General features: G+C 41.6%; 1 protein-coding gene across 5 annotated transcripts in view; it reads left to right on the forward strand.

Moving 5' to 3' along the window:
* SPSB4 (splA/ryanodine receptor domain and SOCS box containing 4) overlaps positions 1-21,785 on the forward strand; it is a 143,918-nt gene extending 122,133 nt beyond the window's left edge. For 3 of the 5 annotated variants that reach the window (XM_035334724.1, XM_035334722.1, XM_035334723.1), the window contains exon 3: positions 20,472-21,785. In XM_035334724.1, coding sequence (XP_035190615.1) covers positions 20,472-20,599 — 128 coding nt within the window. In that variant the 3' untranslated portion in view covers positions 20,600-21,785. Of the gene's footprint in view, positions 1-4,416; positions 4,719-20,471 lie in introns of those variants that run through there. The other 2 variants (XR_004753255.1, XM_035334725.1) reach the window with 2 other exon arrangements.
* The last annotated feature ends 3,975 nt before the right edge of the window (positions 21,786-25,760 follow it).

The following is a 25,760-nucleotide window of genomic DNA, read 5'->3' on the forward strand; positions in this document are numbered from 1 at the left end:
TTTAGACTAGAGAGGCTTGCAGTGAGCCTCACTGCTGTGGTCTGTAGCGGCTCTGCAGCGGGGTAGGCAGGGCGAGTTGCCAAATGGTGCCTGCACTCCGTCGGTACAGAGCAAGGCCGTTCGGCAGCACGGTCACTGCGGTCATCGCACTTGTGGGGCAGCAGTGTGTGTCGCATGTCATCCATACGAGCAGCCTCACAGGATGAACATCCTAAACTCTGCAGCTCTTCCAGAGCAATCAGATGTTACAGTTCATTTGTCCAGCTTAGATATCCTAGGATATTCCCGTGTATTCTTGAGAAATAAAGAGACATTTGGGTCTCAATCACTCATTTTTGTCTGTAAAAGAAATAAGCGTGTGGTCTTAATGCGTCAAGTGCCTCCCTCCCCTTTCCTCCCGAGTGGCACAGCTGGCTCCTTTTCAGAACTTCTTTCCCTGGTGCTGTTTTTTAACTGCACAAACTTTGTTTCATGTTGAAGGCTCTGCAAATGCTCACTGTTAATACCTTCAGAGATTTTCTCACTGTGTGAAAGCTGCTGGAATGGAAGCCAGCCTGGCAGAAAGGTCACCTCCCTTAAATGACTTGCTTTTTCTTTCCTTTCTCAGTAATAGCAATAGGAAAACCTAAAAGTCTTCGGATATTGGACTTTAATGTATGTGCTTTGGAAAGGAAATGATTTTTTTTTTTCCAGTGAGGACGGCAGATAATGATGATGCATTTCCAAATGTTCCTAGCAGAGGTCTGCTCCAAGCTATATGTTTTGCTGTCAGTATCTGTTAGACTATATTGCTGTACCGCAGTATGCATTTTCTGCAAAAATCCCCCTAAAATTGAAAGTACAAGGTCTTTTTTTTTCTTTTTAAATGTGGCTTTGTGAAGCAAACATTGTATTAAAGCAAAAACGAAGTGTGTACATGAGGGGGTTGGAGGGTATAAAGACCAGTACAACTTTCTTGTTGTCATTTCTCCATCCTTCAGTGTTGCAATTCCGCACCACAGGAGTCCTGCAGAGCCTGTGTGAGGTGGAGCAGCCTTGCTTCCTTTGCGCGTGGCGGTGACTTGCCTATACCAAAAAGGTTGCCATTGCCAGGAGGAAATGACGCTTCTGTCCAGACTCGAGTGGCCTCAGGAGCATGTGATGGGCAGATCAGCCAAGGTCCTCGCAGAGCTCCGTGAGGGTGCTGTACTTAGGACACAACTCTGGACCTACTTCATATCAGTTGAGTTTATTACGGTAATACAGAAATGTGGCCTTTCATCCACACAGGGATTTCCCAGCTATTCAAACCTGCGTTGCAATCTTTGGCAGGGGTCTACCAGTTTCTGTTGTGTCATGTCCAGCACTTTCCCTTTGTTCTCAGTGTGGGCACTAGCAGGACGAACACTGCAATTATTTCAGCCTTGTGAGATGGATCTCTGCTGCTTTAGCAGTGAAGCCTGCATCCAAATAGTAACATAAACTCATTTCAATTCCTGGGCCCTCCAAGATTCTCTTACAAAGAGACACAGCAAAGACATAGCGCAGCTGACGTAGAGCTCCTCTAAATTCCCGAAGAGTCCCCTGAGGAACATGTCAAGTCGAAGTGCAAAACAAGTACGCAGTTCAGAAGTGGCTGCTTGTTGCCCTGCAGCGTGATGGACACAGCCTGGCTCCGTGCGTGCGTAGCGCTTGCACGGTTACGCTGACCTGAGCGATTTGATCAACATTGTATAGGAAACGCGTCAGAGGCATCAGCATGCCCTTTGTGACCGCCATGTTTTCACATCTGCTGTGCTTCGGTATTCACAAAGCTTCCAGATTCCCCAAAAGCACTGTAGTTCTTTTAATAGTGTTGAAAAAATGATTTTTATTTTATTTTTTTGCGTTCTGTAGGCACTGGCTAACCAATCCTGCTAAGTGTTTACGCTAGTTTGTTGACTTTCAACTCGTGTTGAATTTATTAGTTAGATGTCTAGTTTTAAGTTGATGACACTTTATTTTGTTCTCCTTACAGATGTGAGCAATAACTTCTCAGTGCTCTGTCATTATCCATGTAATTTCCAAAGATAGGTATCTAAAATTTGCTGAAGTGTAAACAGAGTGAGCACGGCTCTGCCCTGTGCCTTTCATGTTTTCCCTAATTTCTGTCACCACTTAGAGGAGACTGAAATGCCCCTTGGATGTGTAAGTCACCCCTTGGTGCTACTGAAAGCAGTCCATCAGTGGCTGCTGGGTGAAGGTGCTCGCTGTTTGTGTCTCTGCTGTAATGGTTACGAACTTGGCTACAGGGGCTGTGTCCTGAGCTCACCCTCTGCAGAAACTTCTGTTAGCGATACAGCCTTGCCATCGTGCTTAAACTACTCCTTCTCTTCTGTAACGTCTTTCTATAAATACTTCAAAAGCATTTTAATGCATTATTCTCAACCTACAGTGACCTTCCTGGAACAAAAGGTTTGATTAGGAGTTGTTTATGCGGAAATACAAACCAAAATTGGAGGATGTGTGCATAGGAGAAGCTCTGGAAGGACAGTGAGCGTACTTGCTGTCTGGTACTGGGGCTCCAGCATTTTTAACGGTACTGCCTGTTGTGTGGCCGTAAGTCAGCTCTTCTTGTATTCAAATATAAAAGATATTAATTTTGATGTTATTTGACAAGCCATTCTGCAGCCAAGTGAAATAATCCTTACATAGCATTTTGATGTATCCCACAAAGCTTGGTTCGACCCTTGTGATATTTATTGTTTCAGGTATAGCAGTTTTCCAAAATAAGGGCTAACTTAATTTCCTGTTACTATGGCCTTCAATCCCTGTAACAAATAATTAATATAGAAAAAGCAACATGTAATTTGCTTCTGCAGATAACCCACACCATTTTATTTTAAAAAGGCTAGTAATACTTGATGGTTCACCCCTTAGGAACATATCTTAGATGTTCAGAGTCCATGGTATTTCCCCAGAGTGATTTATAATGCAGCAAGAAATGGAAAGGGGAGGAGGGTTTGGATGGGAACACTTAAAATTTCTTGGCAGAAGCTTACTGCTAGGGAAGCTTTGGTGTTTTTTTTTTGTTTGTTTGTTTGTTTTGGTTTTGGTTTGGTTTGATTTTTTTCCCCTTTCCTTTTGGGAATGAGAGATTTCAAGGAGGAAATGGCTGATCTGAGTTCCTGAGAGTGCTTTCTGAAGGCAAGTTTAGAGACCAACCACATTTACATCACAGACCACATCCCTATGAAAAATGTAGCATGCACTCTTAACCTGCTGGACTCGGCTGGTGATCTTGGGAGCAGAGCCACAGCTGTTGAACAAAGGCGGCTGGCACCGCAGCCCGACCGCCGCTCCCTCATCCGCACTGCAGAAAGCTCGTAGCTGAGCCGTAATAAATTGCCTTTTTCCGCTGGAGAGAATGGAGTCACCTAGGTGCAACCATAAACCTACTGTCTTCTTTCTGAAAGCGAAGAATAAAGGTCTACACAAACCTGGAAGTATTCTGGCATCGCATGAACAAAGTGCTGTTTTGTTCTTATCGGATGAATGTCAGGTTTCTGAAGGGATTGTTTAAATTTTAGCAAACGGTAGATGCTGAGGTGGCATCATAGTTGTTACACTTTACAAAAATACCAATTTTCCAGCATCATGGGTGTTAATTGCTTTTGAAGAGAGTTTGCAAAAACTTGTTTAATGCTGTGGCACATAGAGCTTCACTGAGACTCCGTAGGATTAAGACCACACACTGCATTGAGCCTGCAGGGTGACTTGCACAAAGCAAGGGGAGGTTTTTGGGAATCCCCAGAATTGGAGAATTTAGGGTTTGCTTACTGTTTTGTATTCTGTGCCATTCCTTCAACTTCCCTTCTTTGTGGGCTCTAGATTACTTCTTGGGTACAAATGTAATTCGATTGGACATCAATGGTAAAATTTTCAGTGGTGGCCTGTACATTTATTACAGATGCTTGATATGCATGGCAATGGGTTTAGCCATGGAGTAGCAGTGTATTTGTGGCTCTTGTTGTAACTACTGTGTGCCTTATGTGCCGTTCTGCATAAGATGCATGCATAGAGAAATAGGAAAATCAAAAGCGTGGCAGATATGGCTGACTTTGAACCCCAAATAAATTTGGCATTGTTCTTCTGGGACTTTCTACGTGACGATCTTTGTCACTCAGCTTTTTCTAGGAGAGGCAGTGGAAAACAAATGCAGAAAGTGAGAACTTTGACTTGAAGTGGGGTTTCAGGAACGAGGCAGCCAGCAGCTACTTGGAAGAACAGCGCTGAAAGGCAGAAGTCTGTTGGGAGCTGTCTGCACCCACAGGCCAGTGAGCGCTGGGAACTGACCGAGGACAGAAATGCGTGTAGGCTCGTTCTCAAGTCCTTTTCTCTGATGGTTTGTTAAATCCCTTACTGCCCCTTTCCTTCCCCCTCGTGCATTTGTTTTAGGAGGAACCTGGAGCCCCAGGCTTGGTCGGAACTTCTGTGGGTAGCGGTGGGGTTTAGCTCGAGTAGCTTGGGGAAGAGCTGCGTCACTGCTGGCTGGGTGTACGCCAAAACCTGAAAAGAGGAAAACGCCCACACAGAGCTGTATCTTTGGTGTGAACAATTGGAAGCATCTTGCTACTACAGAGCAAAGAGCTTTAAAGTAAGATAAAGTGTTAGTCAAATAACTTTGAGAAATGGTACATGCAGAAACAAATTTTCAGAGCAAGTTTTTAAAGAAGATGTGATAATCACCAGAAGAGGACAACTGTCATCAACAAGCTGAACCTTTGAATTTCCTGGATTTTATTTATTTTATTTTATTTTATTTTTTAGCCCGTACATTATTATTTGGGAACATATTCTCATTTCAGGACTTCTTGAAAGTGGTTTTCTAACTGATAAAATTCTGTAACCAGGGTATCTCCATAAAGCACTTCCCAAAAGGAAGCTATTTCATGTAAGAGAGATTTCCTTCAGGAATTCTAAATAGCTTCAGTGCAAGGCAATTTTTGAGACATCCATCTTTGAATGGACCGAGCTGAATCTTTTATCGGAACTGGACAAAATCCCTGAGGAAAAATGCACAGAAAATGAATTGAGCGCTACATATTTGAAAGCAAGGATTCAGTCCTGCTGTGACTGCCGAGCACAGAAGTGGAACAGACGGTTTTGGAACAGGCAAAATTGTGTGACCTTTTCTGTCAATAGTAATTGCTAAATCCATATGGATCATCCCAAGCATGAATTTGATGAAATAAGAAATATTATGCACAACTAGGTTTTAAAAGATGTGATGCATCTAAGATGAAGCCTTTTTATTGTCTTCACATTGTGCTCTTTTATGAAGGTCTTCAAGCAATGGTGCAAGTTTCTTTCTATGAAATTGGCTTTTGCTCAAGTATACGGCTTCTTGTTCAAGGCTGCATGGTGGGGAGAGTGGTCCAAATGCTTTAAACAGCTGTCACTTGGCTTTGATGTTTTAAAGGAAGGAGTGTCCTGGAAGCCTAGTCTTAATTGATGTTACCAAACAAGTAAAAGGCAGTGATGAATAATGTATAGTCCTGCTTTTGTCTTTGGAAGGTACATCAATAAGGCAAATCATATGAAAACATTGCCTGTTTTGATTAAGCTGGGAAGTTACCTTAGAGACTGTGACATGCATATTTCAATCTGTACCAGGATCCTGAATGTACAAACCCCAGAATTCTGACCATGCATCTGTAAATAAAATTCAAGCATATATTATATATCAAAAAAAAAAAAAAGAAAAAAAAAAAAACAGGGTATTGTAGGTATGACATCAACAGATGAATTTAAGTCATTAATGCCAGAGAAGAGGTATATAGTTTGTGTTGACAATGATGCACTAAAGCATAGCACAGAGAAATGAAAGAAGCCTTTACTTTTCTTCCTCTGCTCACTGACATTTTTCTCAGGTCTTGGTGTAGTGCTCACCGCTCCCAGGCAGCTTTTGTGCTTAGCCTCCCCAGCCCAGACCTCCCCGTCTTCCCAGCAGGACGAAGGGGAGCACAGCCTGCCTTCCCCCTGCCTGCAGCCCTGGAAGCTTCTGCAAAGGAAACAAGGAGGTGCAGGGTCCCAGGAGCAAGCTCCATGGCTGGTGGCATGGTTGTACCAAGCAGCATGTGTGGGGGCTGTCCCGAGTTCCTGGGAAGGACGCCGGGTGCTCGCTGCCCTCTCTGCTTGTTGCCGCTCGAGCTAGAAGCTGCTTTGGAAGGATAAAGTCAGTCTGCTGCTCACTGCGGCGGTGGCCCAGATCTGTACATCTCTGCTTTGGTATTGTTTCGACTCTAACGGGAAACATCTTCCCATGCAATGAATTACGATCTTTGAAGAACTTTTTCTGATAAATTTTGAAAGGACAAGAAGGAGATGCAAAACAATGAGTATCAGCAATCTGGGAGATGGTTGTAAGTGGGTCAGGTTACTCTGTGCTCCAAAGTTGTCTTGCCTCTAGGTTTCTTTGGGCTTGGGGGTTTAGACTGTGGTTGAAAAGGATTGAAAACAAGCACAAGGTCTTGATCTCTCCCCCTAGAGAAGGGAGTAGAAGCAAAACCAAAGTATAGTTACTCACTAGCGTGGTGGGTTTGGAGAACAGGTTAAATTGAACACTTCCCGGGAAGTCTGGTCTGGGTGGCTGTTCCTACTCCTGAAGAGAATGATTTTGGAAAGCTGTGTGTAACTTTTTACACAGTTTATGCGATTAACTTAATTAGTTTAGAAATATCTGTGACATCACAATGGCAAGGGCGTATTCTTATGCCCGAGGGCTCAGTGTTTATCTCAGAACTGTGAGTACTTAGGGGGAAAAAAGCATATCCATTTCATCTTACGGGCAGACCGACAGCAGAAAGGACTTGGCAACAGGGGAGAAGGCCAAATATCTGTGGATAGGGGACCCCATTTAGCAGTATTTACCCTGGCAGAATTCCCTCTGGCTTTGCTGACAATGCTGATGGAGTGAAAAGGGCTGAGTCGACACAAAGCAGCAGGAATTTAGTGGGAAGCATTCTTTTGGGCTGTGTGTAATTCTGAATGTGTTTTTAATATTTTGGGGTTTTGTACTCTGGATTAAGTACTGAGTTGAAGAATCTGTTTTGATAATTTAGCATTTCATCTGTTGCACCATCATCGTACCGGTTTATAGAACAACAAAAAAAGCAAAATATACCACTATGCCTGATGCACCCGTAGGCATAAGGGTATTTCACTGTTAAACCCAAGTTTCCTGAATGACACTGTTTGCTATGAGAACAGGAGCACAGAAGAAAGGGAAGGAGACAGCTGATAAGAGGAAAAAATAAGGCAGAGTTAAATGGTTTCTTAGGTCAGAAAATTTGGTTGAAAAAACAGTCATGGTGGAATTTATTATTATATATGTATATATGATTAAATATGGGACAAGTGTAAATGAGACTGACATTTTTCTCACCTTTTTTTTTTTTTAAATCACATGAAGAAAAAGATGAAAATTAGTGTTCAGAATTTGAGGCTGGTAGTAAAGGGACCTGTGTCCAGAACATAATGGGAATTAAGCAGCAAAGTGATATTCTAGTAATCACACACACACACACAGACACACTCTTCCCATTTAGCTTGAAAAGTTTGAAATTTTAGATCAAGTTGGGATTTTGAAATTTTTCTATCCCAAACTGGAAATAAATATCAAAGAAAAACAGGACCAGAAAACAACAACAATAAAAGACCATCCCTTCATTTGGGCTGGAAACAGCTTTTTTTGTCTTCACTAAGCTCTGCTCTCTGCTTGACACTGTGATGAATGAAATCCTGCACTCAGGTATCCAAGCATTGGCTTACACAAACAGATTAATTCTTGAAAACCTTAACCTTCACATTTGCCAATTCCCAGATAAGAAAATGTATGCTCTTGTAGGTAAAACCATGTTGAAATTAGTTGATATTTTTGTACTGAGAAATTACTGTACAGAATACTAGAAATATTTTTTTCTGTGCTGTTAATCAAAGCACTTTCCTTAGCATAAGTAGCTTAATTCCAGCACATAAAAATAAATAAACGATATATGTAGGAAGGAGAGGGTTTTTCAGATGTTTCTCTGGTGTTCATCTCTGCTTATGTTCTTGGGAATGTGCGTGTATGTATGTCATACGTATAAATATATATTGTATATATGCACACACACACAGAGTGGTAAGCTGAGTGCCTCAAATTATTTCTTAAATCTCTTTTGGAAGCTGTGAAAACACCAGCATAGAATTTTTTTTAAGAATTCTAGTAGATACTTTATTTCTTTCCTTCTATTTTTGTATTTGTTAGAGGGATGATGGGATTCTCCTTCGCACAGAAATGAGAGGTGTGCAAGTACATGAAGAGGCGTGTGAATTGCTCACTTTGCTTTGTTGTTCCCAGATGCAATGCTTGTCTTAATTGCCAGCCTTACAAATTGACTTTGGGATCTGAAAACCTAGATAAATCTTTGTTCATTATAGCTTCTCTGCAGGCCAAATGATGCTCACCTGTGCAACTGCATCAGCCAGATGGCAGCCAGGGGTGGAGGGAGCTGGAAAAGGCCGTTTGTGGATGAAGCGTATTTGGTGATGAATGAGTAAGAAGCAATAAAGGCTGGTTTATAGTTGCTTCCAGAGTGCAGCCATGCTGCTCGGTAGGTCAGCAGTACTTGTTTTACTCCTCATCTTGTTCGACATCAATTATGTCCTGCGCACACGGTAATCATAAAACCATGGGTGGATAACAAAGCACGGGAACAGAAGGACAGGACCAAATGTGAAGCTGCGAGGTGTGTGTGGAGGAGATGACCCAAACAGAAGTCAGTGTTCACGTTTTGCTGTCCTTCTGTTTGTGTCTTAATTCTATTAAACAGCAAGCCAAAACTACCAAGGGAAGAGTCCTTATGTGTAGTTTGAGAGGTCCAAAGAAACTGCGTGAGCTGGACCTGGTGACCTGGAGGAGGATGGGGAAGAGGCCATGGCTGGTATGCTGCTCACCCATCCCTTTACCCTCAGCAAATTTGTGCTGGTTCTTCAAAGGCTCAGGGTGTGATAACACAACCTAGAGCAGTTGTAGGAATGCATAATATGGAAATCAGCTCTTCACACTCTTAATTCTCACAAAGTGAACGCTTTTTAATACTGGTGTTGTAGGCAGTGGCACGGCAGTGTGAAATTTCAGGCAGAGCTTTCCCAGGGTTGGAACATGGTAACAGGACCTTGTGAGGAAAAGAGCTGAGCAACGGTGAGAGAAGGCAGCCCTGTGTGTTCCACCTGGTCTGTGAGAGTGTGTTTGTCCTCAGAATGAATGCTTTAGAAATGTCTTCAGAGAGCATCAGCTGTGTTTGCATACAAGGAACAGTGACGAATCTTAAATTGGATATGAAAATCATGCAGATTGTCTCTAGTACCCATTTTGTGCTGAAGAAGATTATTGTACTTAAGGAAAAAAAATCAATTTCAAGAAATTGGAATATAAATGCATTGAAATAACAGGATCAAATTGATATAGTTGCAAATCAGGCTCACTTCATTACTCCAGATTTATTTCAATATAATTCTATAAATATCAAAAATAGAGTAACAAAAGTGACAAATCAGGTCTGTTGTTTGTGGATCTCCCCATGAGACCATTAGCGTGTAAACAATTGCATTAAAATTTAAACAATACACTGCTGCCAGTTTTTCACTTGCTTTGAGGAAATCTGCATACGTTGGAGCCTCCGGGTAATTGAAATTGAAGCAGTTGAGAAGATGTCGTGCAACAAGGGTACAAGGAGTGTAGTCAAATTTCATTGTCTCTGAACAGCGCAGCACAGTTTGTGTACATTTAAGCAGGATAGTCGTCAATTCCATCACCCTGTTAATTATGGCAAAACTATGAAGAAAGTGGCAGTGTGATACAGAAGATACCTTGAATTCCATTTAATTGCTAGCTAGAGTCAATAACTTTATTTTTCAGTATAATACAAAAATATGTACAAAAAAAACCCTATAGTTATAGGTTCCTGCTGAGAATAGTTGAGCTGTAAGCAATGGAAATCCTGAATGAACGTGCATTGTTTTATTGTGGTTGCATTTAAGAATTCTCATGAGGCTCCAGCATGCAGGGCACAGTGCAGGAAAAGATGACAGGGTGTCCCACACGAGTAGGTCGTATAAAATACTACAGGTAGGTGGAGTAGGGCAGTGGGAGAAGGGCAGATGGGGAAAAAGGACAACTGGATGGGTTCAGCACATAGTTCTAATGTTTTGTCATTTTGCTTGCATATCTCTCATCCACACTCTCACTCCCTTTCTCTCTCAAAACAAGTGTACTTTATTGCAGTGCTACAGGCTGGGAGATGGGTGGTTGGAAAGCTGCCTGGCAGAGAAGGACCTGGGAGTAGTGGTTGACAGTCGGCTGAATATGAGCCAGCAGTGTGCTCAGGCGGCCAAGAAGGCCAGCAGCATCCTGGCTTGCATTAGAAACAGCGTGGCCAGCAGGTCCAGGGAAGTGATTGTCCCCCTGTACTTGGCCTTCAATAAGAAGGACATGGAGGTGCTCGAGCAAGTCCAGAGAAGGGCAACGAAGCTGGTGAGGGGTCTGGAGAACAAGTCTTACGAGGAGCGGCTGAGGGAGCTGGGCTTGTTCAGCCTGGAGAAGAGGAGGCTCAGGGGTGACCATTTGCACTCTACAGGTACCTGAAGGGAGGCTGTAGCGAGGTGGGGGTTGGTCTGTTCTCCCACGTGCCTGGTGACAGGACGAGGGGGAATGGGCTAAAATTGCACCAGGAGAGGTTTAAGTTGGATGTTAGGAAGAACTTCTTTACCGAAAGGGTTGTTAGGCATGGGAATGGGCTGCCCAGGGAAGTGGTGGAGTCACCATCCCTGGAGGTCTTTAAAAGATGTTTAGATGTTGAACTTAGTGATATGGTTTGGTGGAGGACTTGTTAGTGTTAGGTCAGAGGTTGGACTCGGTGATCTTGGAGGTCTCTTCCAACCTAGATGATTCTGTGATTCTGTGATTGGCTTAATCCAAAGTACAGAATCTGCTTAAGAAGAACTATGAAAACTTAACAGTGTTGAACATTAGAATATTCTAATCAGTGTGATCAGGTTTCTCATCAATAAATCTTGTCTTCTGCTGTAATACTGTTATGGCAGAAATGTGCCAGTGAATTGAGGGATAGGCAAAGATTTGCCCCAAAACTCTTTTTTTTTTTTTTCCAAGAGCAGTAAAACTTGTTCACAACCGTAAAAGTTGCTATAGGTGGGTACTTGAGCAGGGGTATTTTATATGCTCATTTATGAATAACTGTTCATGAAGAGATAAAAATGCAAGCAATTTTCAGAATATTTCAGTCATCACGTGTATTATTTGCACTGTGTGAATTCCTGTTGCAGGAGTTGTCTGCAGTGGTTCATCCTTGAAACCTGAACTTTCCTTCAACTTTCTCAGTTATTACTTTGCCTATAAATCTGTCCATAACCCCCTGAACAACACTGTCTTTGAACTCCAGTGCATCTACTCGGTGAAATTCTCATCCAAGCTTTAATCTTCTCGCACCTCGATATGTTTTAAGTTCCATCTTTACGGCCTGGCATACACAAGCTGAATTTAATGGTGATAAATGCGCTTCTTGAGAGTAAAAGCTATAAAGTGTGCATTAGAGATTAATCTAAGCCAAATCCTCATTCCCAACATGCTAAACTTGTGTAAGCTTGAACTGGGAGGTGCTGAGGAGCCCATGCTTGTAGCTTAGGCTCATCTCTAGTATCAAGTGCTTCGTTTTGTTCTTTTTGTTTTTAAATCACTGTGTATTTATGTTAGCTGTGTTTTCTACTAGAAAATATTTAGATCATCACTGGAGTTAACTGTCTCAATGTACCTTCATACTGTGTTTGAGAGCAAAGTGAAGAGTTGTTTTATGAAGTGTTTGAGGGCAAGAGAAGAACAAACAAATCAAGATCAGAAAGCAAATCTTTTCCATCCTTACTATTTATGTTTTCCTGATACCCACAGGGCATGAAATCATAGATGCGCTTCCTCTTTCAGAAGAGAAGTGGCCATGGTGTTCTCCCTCTTTCTCTTTTTCTCAGAGCATGCAAATCCATCGAGCTGTAACAAAAACAGCTTATTACAGGGCTTTGCTCCATTCATTTGCTGGTAAAATTCATTATTATCTGGATCTATTTTGCAGCTTCTGAATAACAGTGCAGTGCTAATAATCTGTAAGTTGGATGAATAGTGTGTTAAAATGTTTTCAAATACAAATCAGAGCTGTGATTTTTATTACTGTAAATGGAATTATTATAATGCACATGTGCATTTAAATGAGCTTCCCTAATTCAGAAAATGAAGGTTTTCAGGAGAGTTTCCACTTTGTTGTCACAGTGCATCTGTTTGTAGATTTGGTCTAGGTTTGGGACCAGGGCCAGCTGTAAGTGTGCTTCATCTGGGGTTTTTAAGGTGGATCATAGGCCCACCTGGAGGTGAAGAACTGTGCTTAACCGCTGTTCAGACAGCCACTGAAGTCATGATGATGAGCTAAAAAGGCCTTTGAGGCATAGCTAAACATTTGTTTTTGTGTAATAATACTTCAAATTGAGCTGAAGATCCAGCAGCTCCACGGACGTGTCAGCTCTGGAAGAGTTTACGATAAGCAGTGCACTCACACAGACCAATGCTGCCAGTCGTCAGGCGTTATCTCATCAGGTTGTGAAAGAGATGGCAGCAGCCCAGTTGTGTTGGAGCTACTGTGACCTGCCCTGACAACTAGTGCTGGTAATCCACAGGCTGTCTCACACCTCTCTCCTTACATCTGCAAGGTGTTCGTGTTGGTGTAGAGTATTTTGATTTGTCGTAGACCTGTCAGCATTGTTGTGTTGGAGCAGTCATTTTTACATCTACAAAGTGGGTAGCGAACCTCTTCGGTGAAGTCCCACAGCAAATTGCTTCATCTCAGTTTGCTGTCCTGTCTTCAACTCCCAGTGCTCCCAGTTCAGGCTGGGAAGGAGATCAATCCCTGGGCCAAGGCATTTGTTTTTCTTCGTTTTAGGGGGAGGAGAAGGAAGGACAAAAGAGCACCAGCTCTGGTTACGGAGTTCCCGGGGGTGACGGACAGGTACGCTCCTGGGCCCTCGCAGCTCCGCAGGGCTCGCCTCAGGAGCAGCGATTTAAAGTCCTGCTGCAAACTTCCTGTGAAGCCTCTGGACAAGGCATTTACCTGCTGTTTATCACTGTCCTTTCAGTAGTAAAGTAAGTACTGTGTTAACAGACTCTGCTTGCTACTTGCAGGGACCAACACTAAGTTAGTACTTGTAGAGTACACTGAGCTTCCTAAAAGAGGGATGCTGCAGAGCAGATGTGACTCAGCATACAGCCCTCCTACAACTGCCGACAGGCAAATTATTTTTATAGGGAAAACACTCCTGTAAACCACGTGCTTCAGGCATATGTTTAAGACTACTAAATTGAAATCATTATGAATAATTTTTAAGCTTGGATTTAGGCATGTGCTGTGGTGCTTTCTGAGGCAGGACCCATAGTCTCATCTTCCTCAAAGCAGACTACAAATAGTGAAACGTGAAAAAGAAATTGCAAGGAGGTTCACACTTGTGCTCAAATGACTCATCCTTTATCAAACCTCGAAAAGCGGCCACTAGTTTGGGGGAATTTTGTTTGCTTCATTTTCATTCTGTTCTGCTTTTCAACTCTTCCTCTCAAGGAAGCACAGCTGGAGAGGATTAACTGAAAACAAATGATACTGCAGAATATCTGCTTGTTCATTGCTGCACTTTCAGCTTAATTCTGCTAACTGATGCCTGATTGAAGCTTTAAACATTGCGCAACTGTGTTTTATGCTTTGATGCCAAAGGTATTTGTAAACCAATTCCCCCACCCAACATAAGACAAGGGGGGCAGAAGTGCAATCCTGAGTCATTTCTCCCTTCATACTTCTTCACCTTCCTTTCCTCCTTCAATGTACTTAAATTCAAGTACCAGATTTTTGGAGGTTAGCTCAGATACAGGGGTTGTTGATGCTATTTTTGTATATTTACTTTTTGCCCAGTCTGCTAAAAGCAGGGTGCTGATGTGGTGCTACATAAGGCTTTATTTGTCCTAGAAGACAACTGCTGGAGATGCTGCTTATCAGCCTTGACTGATAACAAAATCTCCCCATCTGCTGCCCGTTACACTGTTGAAGGAGCAGGATAGCTTGCAGCTGTATGTGTAAGTGCTGAGGGGGGCGAGGTGACGGCGGTGGGGCTGCAGGAGGGCCTGAATTCGCTCTGTCCCCAGCCGTCAGCTGGACCCCCTGCTCTTGGGCAGGCCCTTGGGGGAACACAGGAAAGATGACAAAGCTCTTTGGTGTTCCCTTTCCACCAGCGGAACCCTTGGGAGGGGCTGTTCTCCTGGCCCACCTGAGCTGTAACTAAAACGCGGTGTTCGAGGCATTCCACAGGTACGGCTTGCTGCTGGGTTAGGCTGCAGAGTTTATAGGCATCTGTGGGAAAAACAGATAAGTGATTTCTTCAATCCTGTTATGCTTTGACTGAGTTTTCCTTGCTGTTAGGAGATTTATTAGTATTTTTTTATGACCGGTCATAGCCTGTGTTCTTTAAAATATTATTTGCAATTTCCTTTCTCTAGAATGTGCCATTTAAGGAACATAAGTCAAATTTTCCATCAGTTGCATCAGGGAAGTCATAAATATGTCAAAGGGGGTGTATTTATGTACCGTATTATGTGGGAGAAAGAATTTGGCCTGTACTGTGTAAAATTAAAACAATAATTAAGCTCTGGCAGGAAGGTTGGAAGGCAAACTGCCGGCTTATATATATTAGTATGTTTATTGTACGTGATAATTAAAGAGTAGTTAAAAATTCTCATATACTCTAATTCCCCCTTTTGGAAATACTTAGGTCACGTTACCCCTTGGCAGGTGTCTCCATATCTGGAGGAAGAGGGAAAATTCAAGAAAAAGATTAAAAAGGAGTGCTGTGGTCTGAGGCATGGTGGGCACGCCGGTGCCCTGACAGGGCAGGGGGTTGTCCATCAGAACGGGCAGGCGTCAGACAGCAGTGAAGTATGCAAAGTGTGCGATGAGAACTGAGCGGGGAAAAGAACTGCAGGGCTGCGACTGGAGCGGTGCTGAATTCCTGGTAGAGAGGAGAGGGCAGGAGTGGGAGTCCAGCAGTATCCACCAGGTACGTAGCGTTTATAGAAAACATTATGCCTAAATTAAGATACGAACGGAGGCATAATGTATTTCCTCAATTTCCAAGATTCTTCTATGCATCAGGCTTCTGCACAGAGGCTATTTTCTTTCTCCATCCTTCAGGCAGTGTGTCTGCACCCGATTCCTCTTGCAAAGTGACATGTATTTGGGAACAAGAAAGATGACAATGCAGCGGTTGCCTCGTTACTGAGAACTGTTCACTCGTGGCACTACTGTTAACACTGCAAAGTTAGGGCTAGGGAGATGCCATCTGCTCATTTCGTGATGTGTGATTGCATCTGTCTTGTGATACTGCGCTTTTTCTTTTTTCTTAGCCTTTTAAAGCTCCCTACCAGAGTTGGAAACTGGTGTGAATTGCTGAGTATAAGTGCTTTTTTTAAATATATATATATTTTAAGACCAAAATATCAAAATATAAGTAATTTGGTGTCACTGGTAGACACCAAAATAAGCTTTAAATAAATTCTTTGTAATTCTGTCTATTTTTTTTGTGTGTCAATGATTCTCACCAAACCTTACTTCATTTTTCAACCAGCTTTAATTTTGCTTTTCTTAAGACTATTTTTATATTACAAAATACGATAAAAATGTTCTTCACAGATCCATGAAAGCCACAAACATTATGGGTTGGTTTAGCTTTAAAAATTTGTTTCAAAAATGATTATTGTCATTTGGCAAATAACTGTCCTGTGCTAAAAGCTCTTCTCTTGTACAAGCATTATGTAATGTCACAGTTAATAGCATTTAACGTTATTGGATGCTAAATGACTTCAGTATCTCGACTATAAAAGCCTGTTTACAAAGACGAGGCATTCTTGTTGGAGTGCCAGATTGTTAAGTAGCTACAAGTTGCCAAAACTCAATGAACTTTCAGCCGGTAATGATGTGCGAATTGCTATCAGGGTTGCGTATTTATTGGCAAAACGCTCCCGAGCGCTTCTTGTTCATAGCTACAGACGGGGCTTCACCTTTGTCCTTGAACCAGCAGCGAGGCCGCTGGGACGGGTACGGCTGGGAGCAGCTGCGCACCTCGCACGCGGCTCCTCGCAGTGGAGGGCTTGGGGGGATCGCGGCCCTGCCCGAGCGAATGTCCAGTTATTTATCTATTTGTCCATTTATTTTACATGGGCCTTCTTTGTAAGCTGGCGGTACAGAACTGGGAGGTACGGGAGCTAACCTCTGCCACACAAACTGAGCGGCGTTACCTTGTCACCGTTCTGTTTTCCTGCTAAAAAACAGTTTTCTGTGATGAGAAGGTACCTTTGGGTACAGAGGTTTCATAATAAGCTGTAAAAGAGAAGATTCCTGAAAACCCATTCAGAAATGTGACGGGAGCCTGGAAGGAGGCCCCGTCCCAGCCGTTACCAGCCGAGCCGCGGCTGCTCGCTCTTCTCTCAGTTCTGCTGGAGCCCGAGAGGAAACGTTGGGTTTCCTGTGCTAAGCTCGCCGCGTTGCGCTGGAATATCTCACTCCGAATTTCTTAGCCTGGTTGGGAATTCAGTACAAAGAGCCATTCTTGTGAATCTTTTTTTTTTTTTTTTTTCAATTTTGTATTTTTTTGTATTTCAGCTTAGTGATTCATTCCTCCTTTTTCAAATGGAGAGAGCATTACCGGCGTCCACGTAACTTCAGTGAAGCGGCTGGGTGTGTGCTTTTCTGGGACTGAGTCCCTCAAATTCCCTTCTGTTGTGGGCTATTCTAAAAATACAACATTTCTTTAGAGAAAGGATAAAATATAACACATACTAGGTGTAGGAAATACTGTGATACTCTGATTTAACATTTTTTGCTCTTGCTGTGGACCAACCAGTTAATGTCCATGTATTGAAAAAAAATAATAAAAAAATATCCAAGGTAAAAATTTAGTGTTGTAAAAGCAAAATGCCTCTTCAGTAGCCAAATTCACAGGTGGCCATGTGGCTTCAGAATATCCACCTTGCCATCTCTTGCGTGTTACAATATCCTCTTCTCTTTTGCGCTGCTGAGTGTTTGGGATGCACAAGGTCTGTGTATGTGCTTTAGGTGGGGTGCACAGCAGGGCATGCTTGAGATGGTTGAATTTTTCCTTTCCAGCAGGATTGAGTTTCTCATGATGGTTTTGTTCCTGAGTGAATTTGCTTTCATGCACAAAGCGATTCTGGTGTTTGCGTGTGAGTGAAAGAGGCAGTTCTGCTGTTAGAGCAGATGATGAGCGACCTTGCAGCTCCTGGCCAGCATTGCGTGCTGTCGTTGGCCCTGTCCCCCCTCACCCAGCTCCAGCAGAGGACACGTCACGGCTGGTGAATCATCAGCACCACAGCAGAGCCTGGGCTGGGCACCAGCACTGAATGTTAAAGCCTTTCTGAAACTACCACGTGGTCACAGCTGGGCTGTGGGGCAGTTGCGCACCGGCGTGCCTTTGCCCTGCCGGTTTCTGAGGTGGGGGACCTGGTGGCACCCTGCTAGCCCAGGGTGCTGGAGAAGGGTCCCCAGCTGTGAGCGTGCCCTCCTAGAGCCAGGCAGGGCGCTGCTGAGGGATGCAGCCAGACACCAGAGCTGAAAGGGGCTCCCTGCTGCCGCAGGGCATGGGGTCAAAGACAGCTTTGCTCAGTCCTTAGCACAACTTCTGCTGCCCTCTCCCCATAGTAATACAAATGGCACCACCTGGAGTTTGCCCAGTTTTCAGAACCTAACTTGTGGTTCTTCATACCCAAGCTTTCTTCCAAATGATCCTCGTTTGTAAAATATGAAATAAAACTGTGAGATGGGAGAGTGCTTGCGCTGAGGCACATAGCAAATGTTTAATAATCTTCTGCTGAGATAGGCTGCCTGAACATTTTCAGTCTTTAATCTTAAAAAGCTTTACAATTATATAAACTATTTTGAAACCTAAGATTTCTTTTCCTCAATTTAATTTTTGATCATTTAGGACTATTCACAGCTGCAAGAAGTTTTTATTTACAATGCGACCGTTACAATTTTTTCTCGAGTTGTTACAGCCAGCACCCCAGAAAATACAGCGTCTGTTTAATATTGTAGGACAAGCCTGTAACAGTTTCTGTGGGTATGTCTGGGGGGGGGGGGGGGTAAGTTTTTTTTGTTGTTTTTTGTGTAAATTTTTTTTGTATTTTTCAGTTTGAAGTGTTGTTGGATAGAAAGGAGAATAAAGAGAATATAGTTCAATTTTCAGGCTGCAAAACCACATTCAGTATTTGCAGTTTAACAGCTGTTGCAAACACTTCGGGACATTTTCTTTAGCATTTGAGCACTCCCTGTAGAAGTGAGAAAGAGACGTTCGCTTAGCATTTCAAACGTGAAAAATATTTTAACCTTTCCTTAAATTGTGTTTTAAAGTTTAGAATTAACTCTGTGTCTGGCTGCACAGATGGCTACGTTTTGCATTTTCTTTTGTCTAGGAGAAAAGGAGACCATGTGATCAGTGAATGGCTTAAAACAGTTAGTCTTTATTTTATATGTTCTTTATGAGACCCCAGGGATTCAGGGAAGATACTTGGAAAATTGTTGTTTATGGTGTAAGACCTGTGATTTGTGTTGAACTCCGTGTCCTGGAAATCATGAGCTATTTTTGCTCCTACTTATTAATCCCGGTTAATGAATTTTACAGCTTCATCCCTTAAGAATTAACGTTCATCATTCTGGTATGTAAAAATTAAAACTCAGATCACCAATGCATAGAAGTTTCTACTTTATTACTGGAACGTGTGGACTCTTTTTAAACTTCTAATAACCAAATTCAACATGAACTAGAGGTGGATTTTAAGGAGTGTTCTAAAGATAAAAATGTTTTTCAGTCTTTCAGCATACCACAGAGTGCTTTGTAAGCTTTTTCCCTGGACAGTTTTGGGAAACAGCATAACAAACTGTGGACTCTACAAATCAAATGTGGTGCTGCGATAAGTGACAGAAAATCCATGAAGCTAGTGGTGTGTCAATTTTAGTATATGAAACCAATCCTTAAATCTGGTATTTTGTGCTTTGTAATGATTTTTTTTTACAAGTAGATTTTAAAATTATATCAGCTGAAGGATGGGCAGATTAACATGTAGATGTGCAGATCTACATATGTGGCACATACAAGAACTGACAAAACCCATGGGAGCTGAACAATTTTGAGGGCTTGTAAAAATAAAATAAAAAAAAGGCTTTTGCTGTAATATAGGCAGATGATAGATTTTTTTTCCCTCCCATTTGGAAGTATTAATATGGTTTTAAAGGCTACTACTGTTTTTATCCTGTAAAGATAAAATGTTTCCTGTAGTCTTTTCTTTTGAGCTCTTACCCTTTTAAAGCAACACGTGCAACCAGATGCATCTGGTTAAAGTTGTTCTGGAAGAGGGGCATAACTGGTTAGAGACTTTACAGCTTTATTCCTGTTCCTGCTGCAAAACGATTTCCTTGCAACCCCCACAAACACAGAGGTCATTCACGTTACAATCAAATAGAAATGCTGCCATGTTCCTGCAGTTCCACGAGATTTGAAGATCGGGGTAGGAGATTGGGGTTAGATGGTTCGAGGTGCTGTGATCACTGTTTGGGCCTCCAAGCCTAAGTGCTCTCTACCAGGCATTTCTGACAGATACTTAACTCATTTTTATTAAACTAAGAGCAGCTACAGATGTTGGGTTTTGTGTTTTGGGAGTGTTTGTTTCTGTCTGAGAACGCACACACCGTGGCTTCCAGTCAGCTGAATCCTCCTCGTTTATTCATGGGGTGAAGGTTGCATTTCCTCTAGGGTTTTGAGGGTGTTTTATTGATTTTTTTGCTTCCAATGACCTTCCTAGAAAGAAAGGCTAAGAGAGTGTCACAGGAAACGTAGTGTTTGCTGGTTACCCTTGGGTACCATTTCCAGTTCCTAAGGCACAGAAGGAACTGGTATGCAAGGGTCAGGAATTGCCAGCTTAGTTCCTGTTAACACAACGTGAAGAATGTGGTGTTACAGTGTAGAAGCTCTTTGTCTTGTTAGAAATCTGGAAATGTAATAACTTGTTAAGCTGCAACCTTAGAAGTCTGAAGTGTGGTTCTGAGTTATTATTTTAAGCCTTACAGATAAGGAAGCTCCATCTGAAACTTCATGATGGGTGAAACAGCTGAAATCCAAGCACAGATCTCTGTCTTTGCTTCTACTGAGCATCTCAGTTGCCTCATGGTTGTCAGGTTTTCCCGATGCCATTATCTTTTTGACAGCTTAATACAACACAATCTATGTTAATAACAAAACACTGAGTGTAATTGAAGTTGCTGAAAAATTAATTCTTTTTTTTTTTTTTTTTTTTTTTTTTCCTGCAGCGGAACCCCTGCCTTTAATGGACTTGTGCCGAAGATCAATTCGTTTTGCTCTTGGCAGAGACCGCCTGCATGACATAGAAATTCTACCTTTGCCTCTGTCTCTGAAAAATTATTTACAATATCAATAAGATGTCTAGAACCCTCTGGCCTCACATTGGACTACATCAATGCAAATGGCAGAAAATTGTTTACAGCAAAATATAAATCTTTGTGATGGACACTCAAGTGTTATTTAATTTTTAATATATATATTTTTTCTGAATCAGTGAAAGCAGATCACTGCGGGGGACTACTAAAGAATGTGAAAACATTGATTTGATCAAGATTCATGTATTATCTGTTGCCTGTTATGTTTACAGTCATGAAAGCCATTATCTTCAGCTGTCATGTTGGTTTTTCATTGGTTTTTCATTGATGTCTCTGATAAATGCCAAGAGAAAATCTGACCTGCAAGATCTCCTGTCATGCAGAACAGAGCATTCTTCAATAATATATATTTTTTTCTTTTTCTCTCCTAAACCCCACCCCAATAGATATAATAAGTTAGCAAAGAAAAATCTCAATAGTAACTTTTGGAAAATGCTTAAATCTGACCTTAAATCCCCAGAGCTGTGAAGAGCTTTGAGTGCTCTGCACTCAATATAATCAGGCCTATAATATCCCAAAGTTCTGACATTCAAAAAAAAATAAATCTAGGCAGATTGTCTAGAAGAGTCTGTGATTTAAAAACATGAGAGGAAAAACTGGTATATGTGTCTGAAAGATCAACTTTTGGACATGGTAAGTGAAGTGCAGTCTATTGTTTTCAAAACCAAATCTAGTCCCTCCAAAGTTTTGCAGTTTATAACAAAGTGCTCACTAGCCCAAGAATTTAGAATATTTGTATTTTAGAAAGCTTGTCACTTTTTTATTTGAATAAATTTATAATTTTTATGTGGTATGAACTCTAAGTACTTGGTTCTCTTTTTAATGTATGTGTGGCTATAATGTTTATTTATCTGTTTAGAGTCTGTGGAGTTCTCATTTAACTGTTACCCATCTTGGGGTTACTGATTTTGTTGTTTTTTTTTCCCCATCTCCACCTGAAATGTATTAATTTTTCAGGCTCATCCTGTTTTTAAGATGCTGCTTTCTTATTTGCATTTCTTACGTTTCAAGTTATCTGCCCAACCAGTTATCTAGTTTTTAAACTGGAAGTTGTTGTTATGGCAGGATGTCAGATGTTTAGACTGAGCTGCCTTCAGCATATTTTAATGTGAATTTACTGATGAATGAGGAGAAAATTTCTAATAAAGTCTACTGTCCAAAATAAAACTTGTCTCCTTTGATGAAGCGTTAAATAACATAAACTTCAACTCTGTATGCAGTGCTAGTTCCTCCTGCAGCTTTACAAATGTTTCTGTCCAGCACGATTCTGGAATTGCTGCTTTGGGTTCACGTGTGAGTGAAGACAATCACGTCGCAGGCAGTGTGGTGTCCCACTCTCTCTGAGTACAGTTGTACTGAAGACTTGCACTTGTAACACATTTCTGGCCAGATTTCTCTAAACAACACCTGAACTTTTTGCTAAATTGCACTTTGAGACTCCATGATTGAGGTAAGTTGACATTTGACCACCATGCATGGGTGATACAGGCATACGCTGACATATGCTGTGGTTGCCCTCCTCTCAGTCACGTCAATGAGCAATTAACAGATTAAATCAGGAAAGAAATGAGGTTAAAAAGCTATAGCAACATAAGCAAGAGTGGGAGCAGCAAGGGCAAGGTAATGTAGGGATGTCAAAAATACAATAACAAGGATTTGCCTCTCTGGGCTTAACAATGCAAGTTGATGCATGTTTCAGCACCGACTTATTTTTGGAAATGTTTCACTTAGGGTGATGGGTGCATGCTGTATTCCATACCTTAGTCTTGTAAAGGGGAAGAAGTTACAGCTGTGGTCTAGATTTCTTACTTTTCCCATTTGCTTTGTTTAATTTAAACCTTTTGTCTTACTAGGTACATAGCAGGAAGGAGAAATAACAACGTACCCAAAATGAAAGGTAGAGTTGTATCAGGTGATCTTTCATAAACCAGGCAAGCAGCTGTTCAGGAATGGCATAGTAATCCTGGTAGACCTTAAATTTTCCTCCTCTGAAATCTATTTTAGGTAAGCGTTTTCCAAAATTAGTGTTGTAGTGTCTATAACTAGACTTCAGGTTCCTTTGAATAATAGCAGTGACACACACAACTGTTGAAGTGTTGCCTTCTCTTTTGTTCTTAATTGACCCAGGCTAACAGCTTTTTAATGTGACAGTAAAGTTTGAAGTGATACCATAAGACAAATGAATGGTGCCTCTCTATGTTAATTAACCCAGCTATTTTACAATCGGATTGAAATTGCAGTTGGAGTCTTTTCTGTGATGGTGATTCCTGTATACCAAATGTCCTTATTTTAACTTTCAAATATTTTTTTCTAACATACCTGTCATCCAGGAGCACTAGCTGTATTCTTTTCCTGTCACCTGGATGTGCTGTTGTGATTCTGTGGATGGTAGATACACCTTTTCACATAGGCATAGGGCCCTGTGTTAAGGGGCCAAAGTCTTTTTGGTTTAGTTTTCTTGGTCCATGCAAATCTTGTAAAGGAGGATATACCATGGAGAATAATAACGATACTTCAGTGTTCGTGCTAAACACCCCTTTGCAAATAGATTCTCTTCCAAGAAGGCTATAGGGAAGCCAGAGTGCCTGTCTGCATTGCTAAGACTGAGCCAAGCAGAGGGGCTAAGCAAGCAGTCAGAATACCTGCTCACAAGAAGTTCCAGGAAAGCACGTGCTCTCTGCCTTGCAGAATTCCAGCCTGGGTGGTGTGTTTCTAGGCTCCATTCTTAAGGCTCACGTGACCAGAATGCAAACATTGTTTACTGTCTGCTTCAGGAGTGACCTGAGCAGTAATTTATAAGGTGATGATGCACTGGCTTCCACCCAAAACAGAGGTCAAACACTAAATTATAATGCAGTTGAAATTTCTCAGTCTCTCTGTCCTGGAAGGCTAAGTGTGCCTACCAAGAAGTCCACCCTCCGGCATACCTAACAGAGAGGACGACTGCTTATTATAATGCTGTACTACTTCCAGATTTGCTGTCAGAGCTCTCTTGTATCTGTGTATTTGGATTTCCAACTGCTTTTGGCTTTCATTACACAAAGAAACATAGGCAGTAGGTGCAGGGATTTTCAGCTTTTATGTCCTCCTGTCTGTGCAAGAGGAGTATAGCTTTTCAAGACATGATCTGGAAGTGTTCCCATGGCTGATACGCCAAGACCAATAGAAACTATTTAGAGCAAAACACATGAATATTTGTTGTGGAATTTAAAGAAAAAGGGTATGTGTGTGGGAGCCATAACCAAACTGTGTCCTTTGTGATGGGTACATGATAATTAGTGTGTTGTAATTGGAAGAATTTCACCTGCTGTTGGGCTTTGGGTCTGTTATACAGCCCCTTCGTAGTTCTGAAGTATTGAAGGTGCAGAATCCTTTACCTTAAAGCTGTGGTTAAGATTGTGGATAACTTCGTCAGCTTCTATTCATTATTTTCCAAGCATGGCCTTTCTTGATCAGTTTACAACTGTTGTGGGGAAGGGGAATGAACTTACCCACCTAGAGGCATTGCTTTTGCGATCACAGTTCACAAGGGCTGTAATCTCAGTGTTGTTTTGTAGCACTTGACTTTTAGACTTACGAAAGCTGTAATTTTGTAATACCTAAATTTGGGGTGCGATATGAGAAGCTGTTATCCTTTCGTATAGCAACTGAATGTTGCTACCACTAGCCCGACAACATCAGTGCTGTGAAGAATTTATTTCTACTTCAGATTGGACCAAGCAGAATATACTGAAATGTCTGCATTCTCATCCAGAGGTAATATAATACAATCCGGAGAGAAATCGTAAAGCTTAATTCGAGACTTTACATGTGCTCTTTCTAGTGTTCCACATTTTTATCACAACAGATTGACTCAAACTGTTCCCGTTGAGGTAGGATCTAACTTCGCAATAGTTTCTCAGTGTTCACTTGAAGCTGGGAAAAACTGTTACAGAAGCAGATTTCTATGAATCATTTGGGTGTTTCTGTTAGTTATAAAAGAGCAGCATGCCAGAAATGCTATAAAATTTCCTTCTCATCTCCTTTACAGTTGGTATTCTTAAACTATAACCATATGTTCTCACGTCACTCAGCGGCAATCACTACGCAGCAAGCTCTGTATCAGATCCAGCAGTGCTCAGTCAGGTACAGTTCCCACTGACATCGGGGGGGAGATCTGCCTGAGTCAGCACTGCTGATTTCGGTTCCCATGTAAAGATCTCCAAACATTTCCAATACATTGTATTGAGTGATACTTTATTATATGTAAGCAATGTCAAGCAGATGGTTTCTGCAGAAGTTTTTCTAATTTGGCAAAACATGCTGGCAAGTGCAGTTAGGTGAATGTTGTGAGAAAGTTGAACAAAAAAATGTGTGTCATTGAGGCTGAGAGCGATATTCAAAGGGGAAGCTAGACTGTTTGGCTCCTTGATGGTGATTTTCAAAAGCATGTTAGTTTATAAACCTCACAGTGGTTTTAATTCTGCATGCTTAAAGGAATCTAGGATCTTTATTCATTCCTGTTTATCTCACGCGGGAATGTCTGGTGATGATGAGATGGAAATCCTACAAAAACAAACAAAAAAACACCTTATTCCTTAGGAAATGTTCTTTGTAGATACAGAGTCATGAGAAATATGCAACACACATTGGCCATAATGAACCCCCTCACATTCCCCTTTTTTCTTCAGGTTCCAATTTTCCTGCAGAGAGGTTTTTCAGAGAACTGCAGCATTTCTGCAGGAACGTTTAAAATGAGCTGTTTTGAAGCTTCTACAAAGCAGAATGCCATCCAACTGAAGGTACATTAAATTTGAACGTACTATGATACACTAACTGCATATCATTCATGGGAATTAATAGGATATGGATCCTGCTGAGCTAAATATTCTATCAGGGCTTGTTTAGAAATGGAACAAAGCAAAACCAAGCTCTTCCATGTAATCAAGCTACCTGGGTAAAGCACAGCCTGGCATCAGATGCTGTGGCTATTAAAATGTTTGCCAAGTTCTACTGTCTACTTGCATAAATAAACCCCCATTGGAAAAAGCCCTTTAAAAAAGGAAAGGATGTTTTGAGTATTAAATTGGCTTCCAGAACACCAAAGTTGAAGTCCCAGTTCTGCCAGAAACTGTTATGTTGGTGACTTGCTGATTTTTTTTC

The sequence above is a fragment of the Oxyura jamaicensis genome, chromosome 9, assembly GCF_011077185.1.
Source record: "Oxyura jamaicensis isolate SHBP4307 breed ruddy duck chromosome 9, BPBGC_Ojam_1.0, whole genome shotgun sequence".
NCBI lineage: Eukaryota > Metazoa > Chordata > Aves > Anseriformes > Anatidae > Oxyura > Oxyura jamaicensis.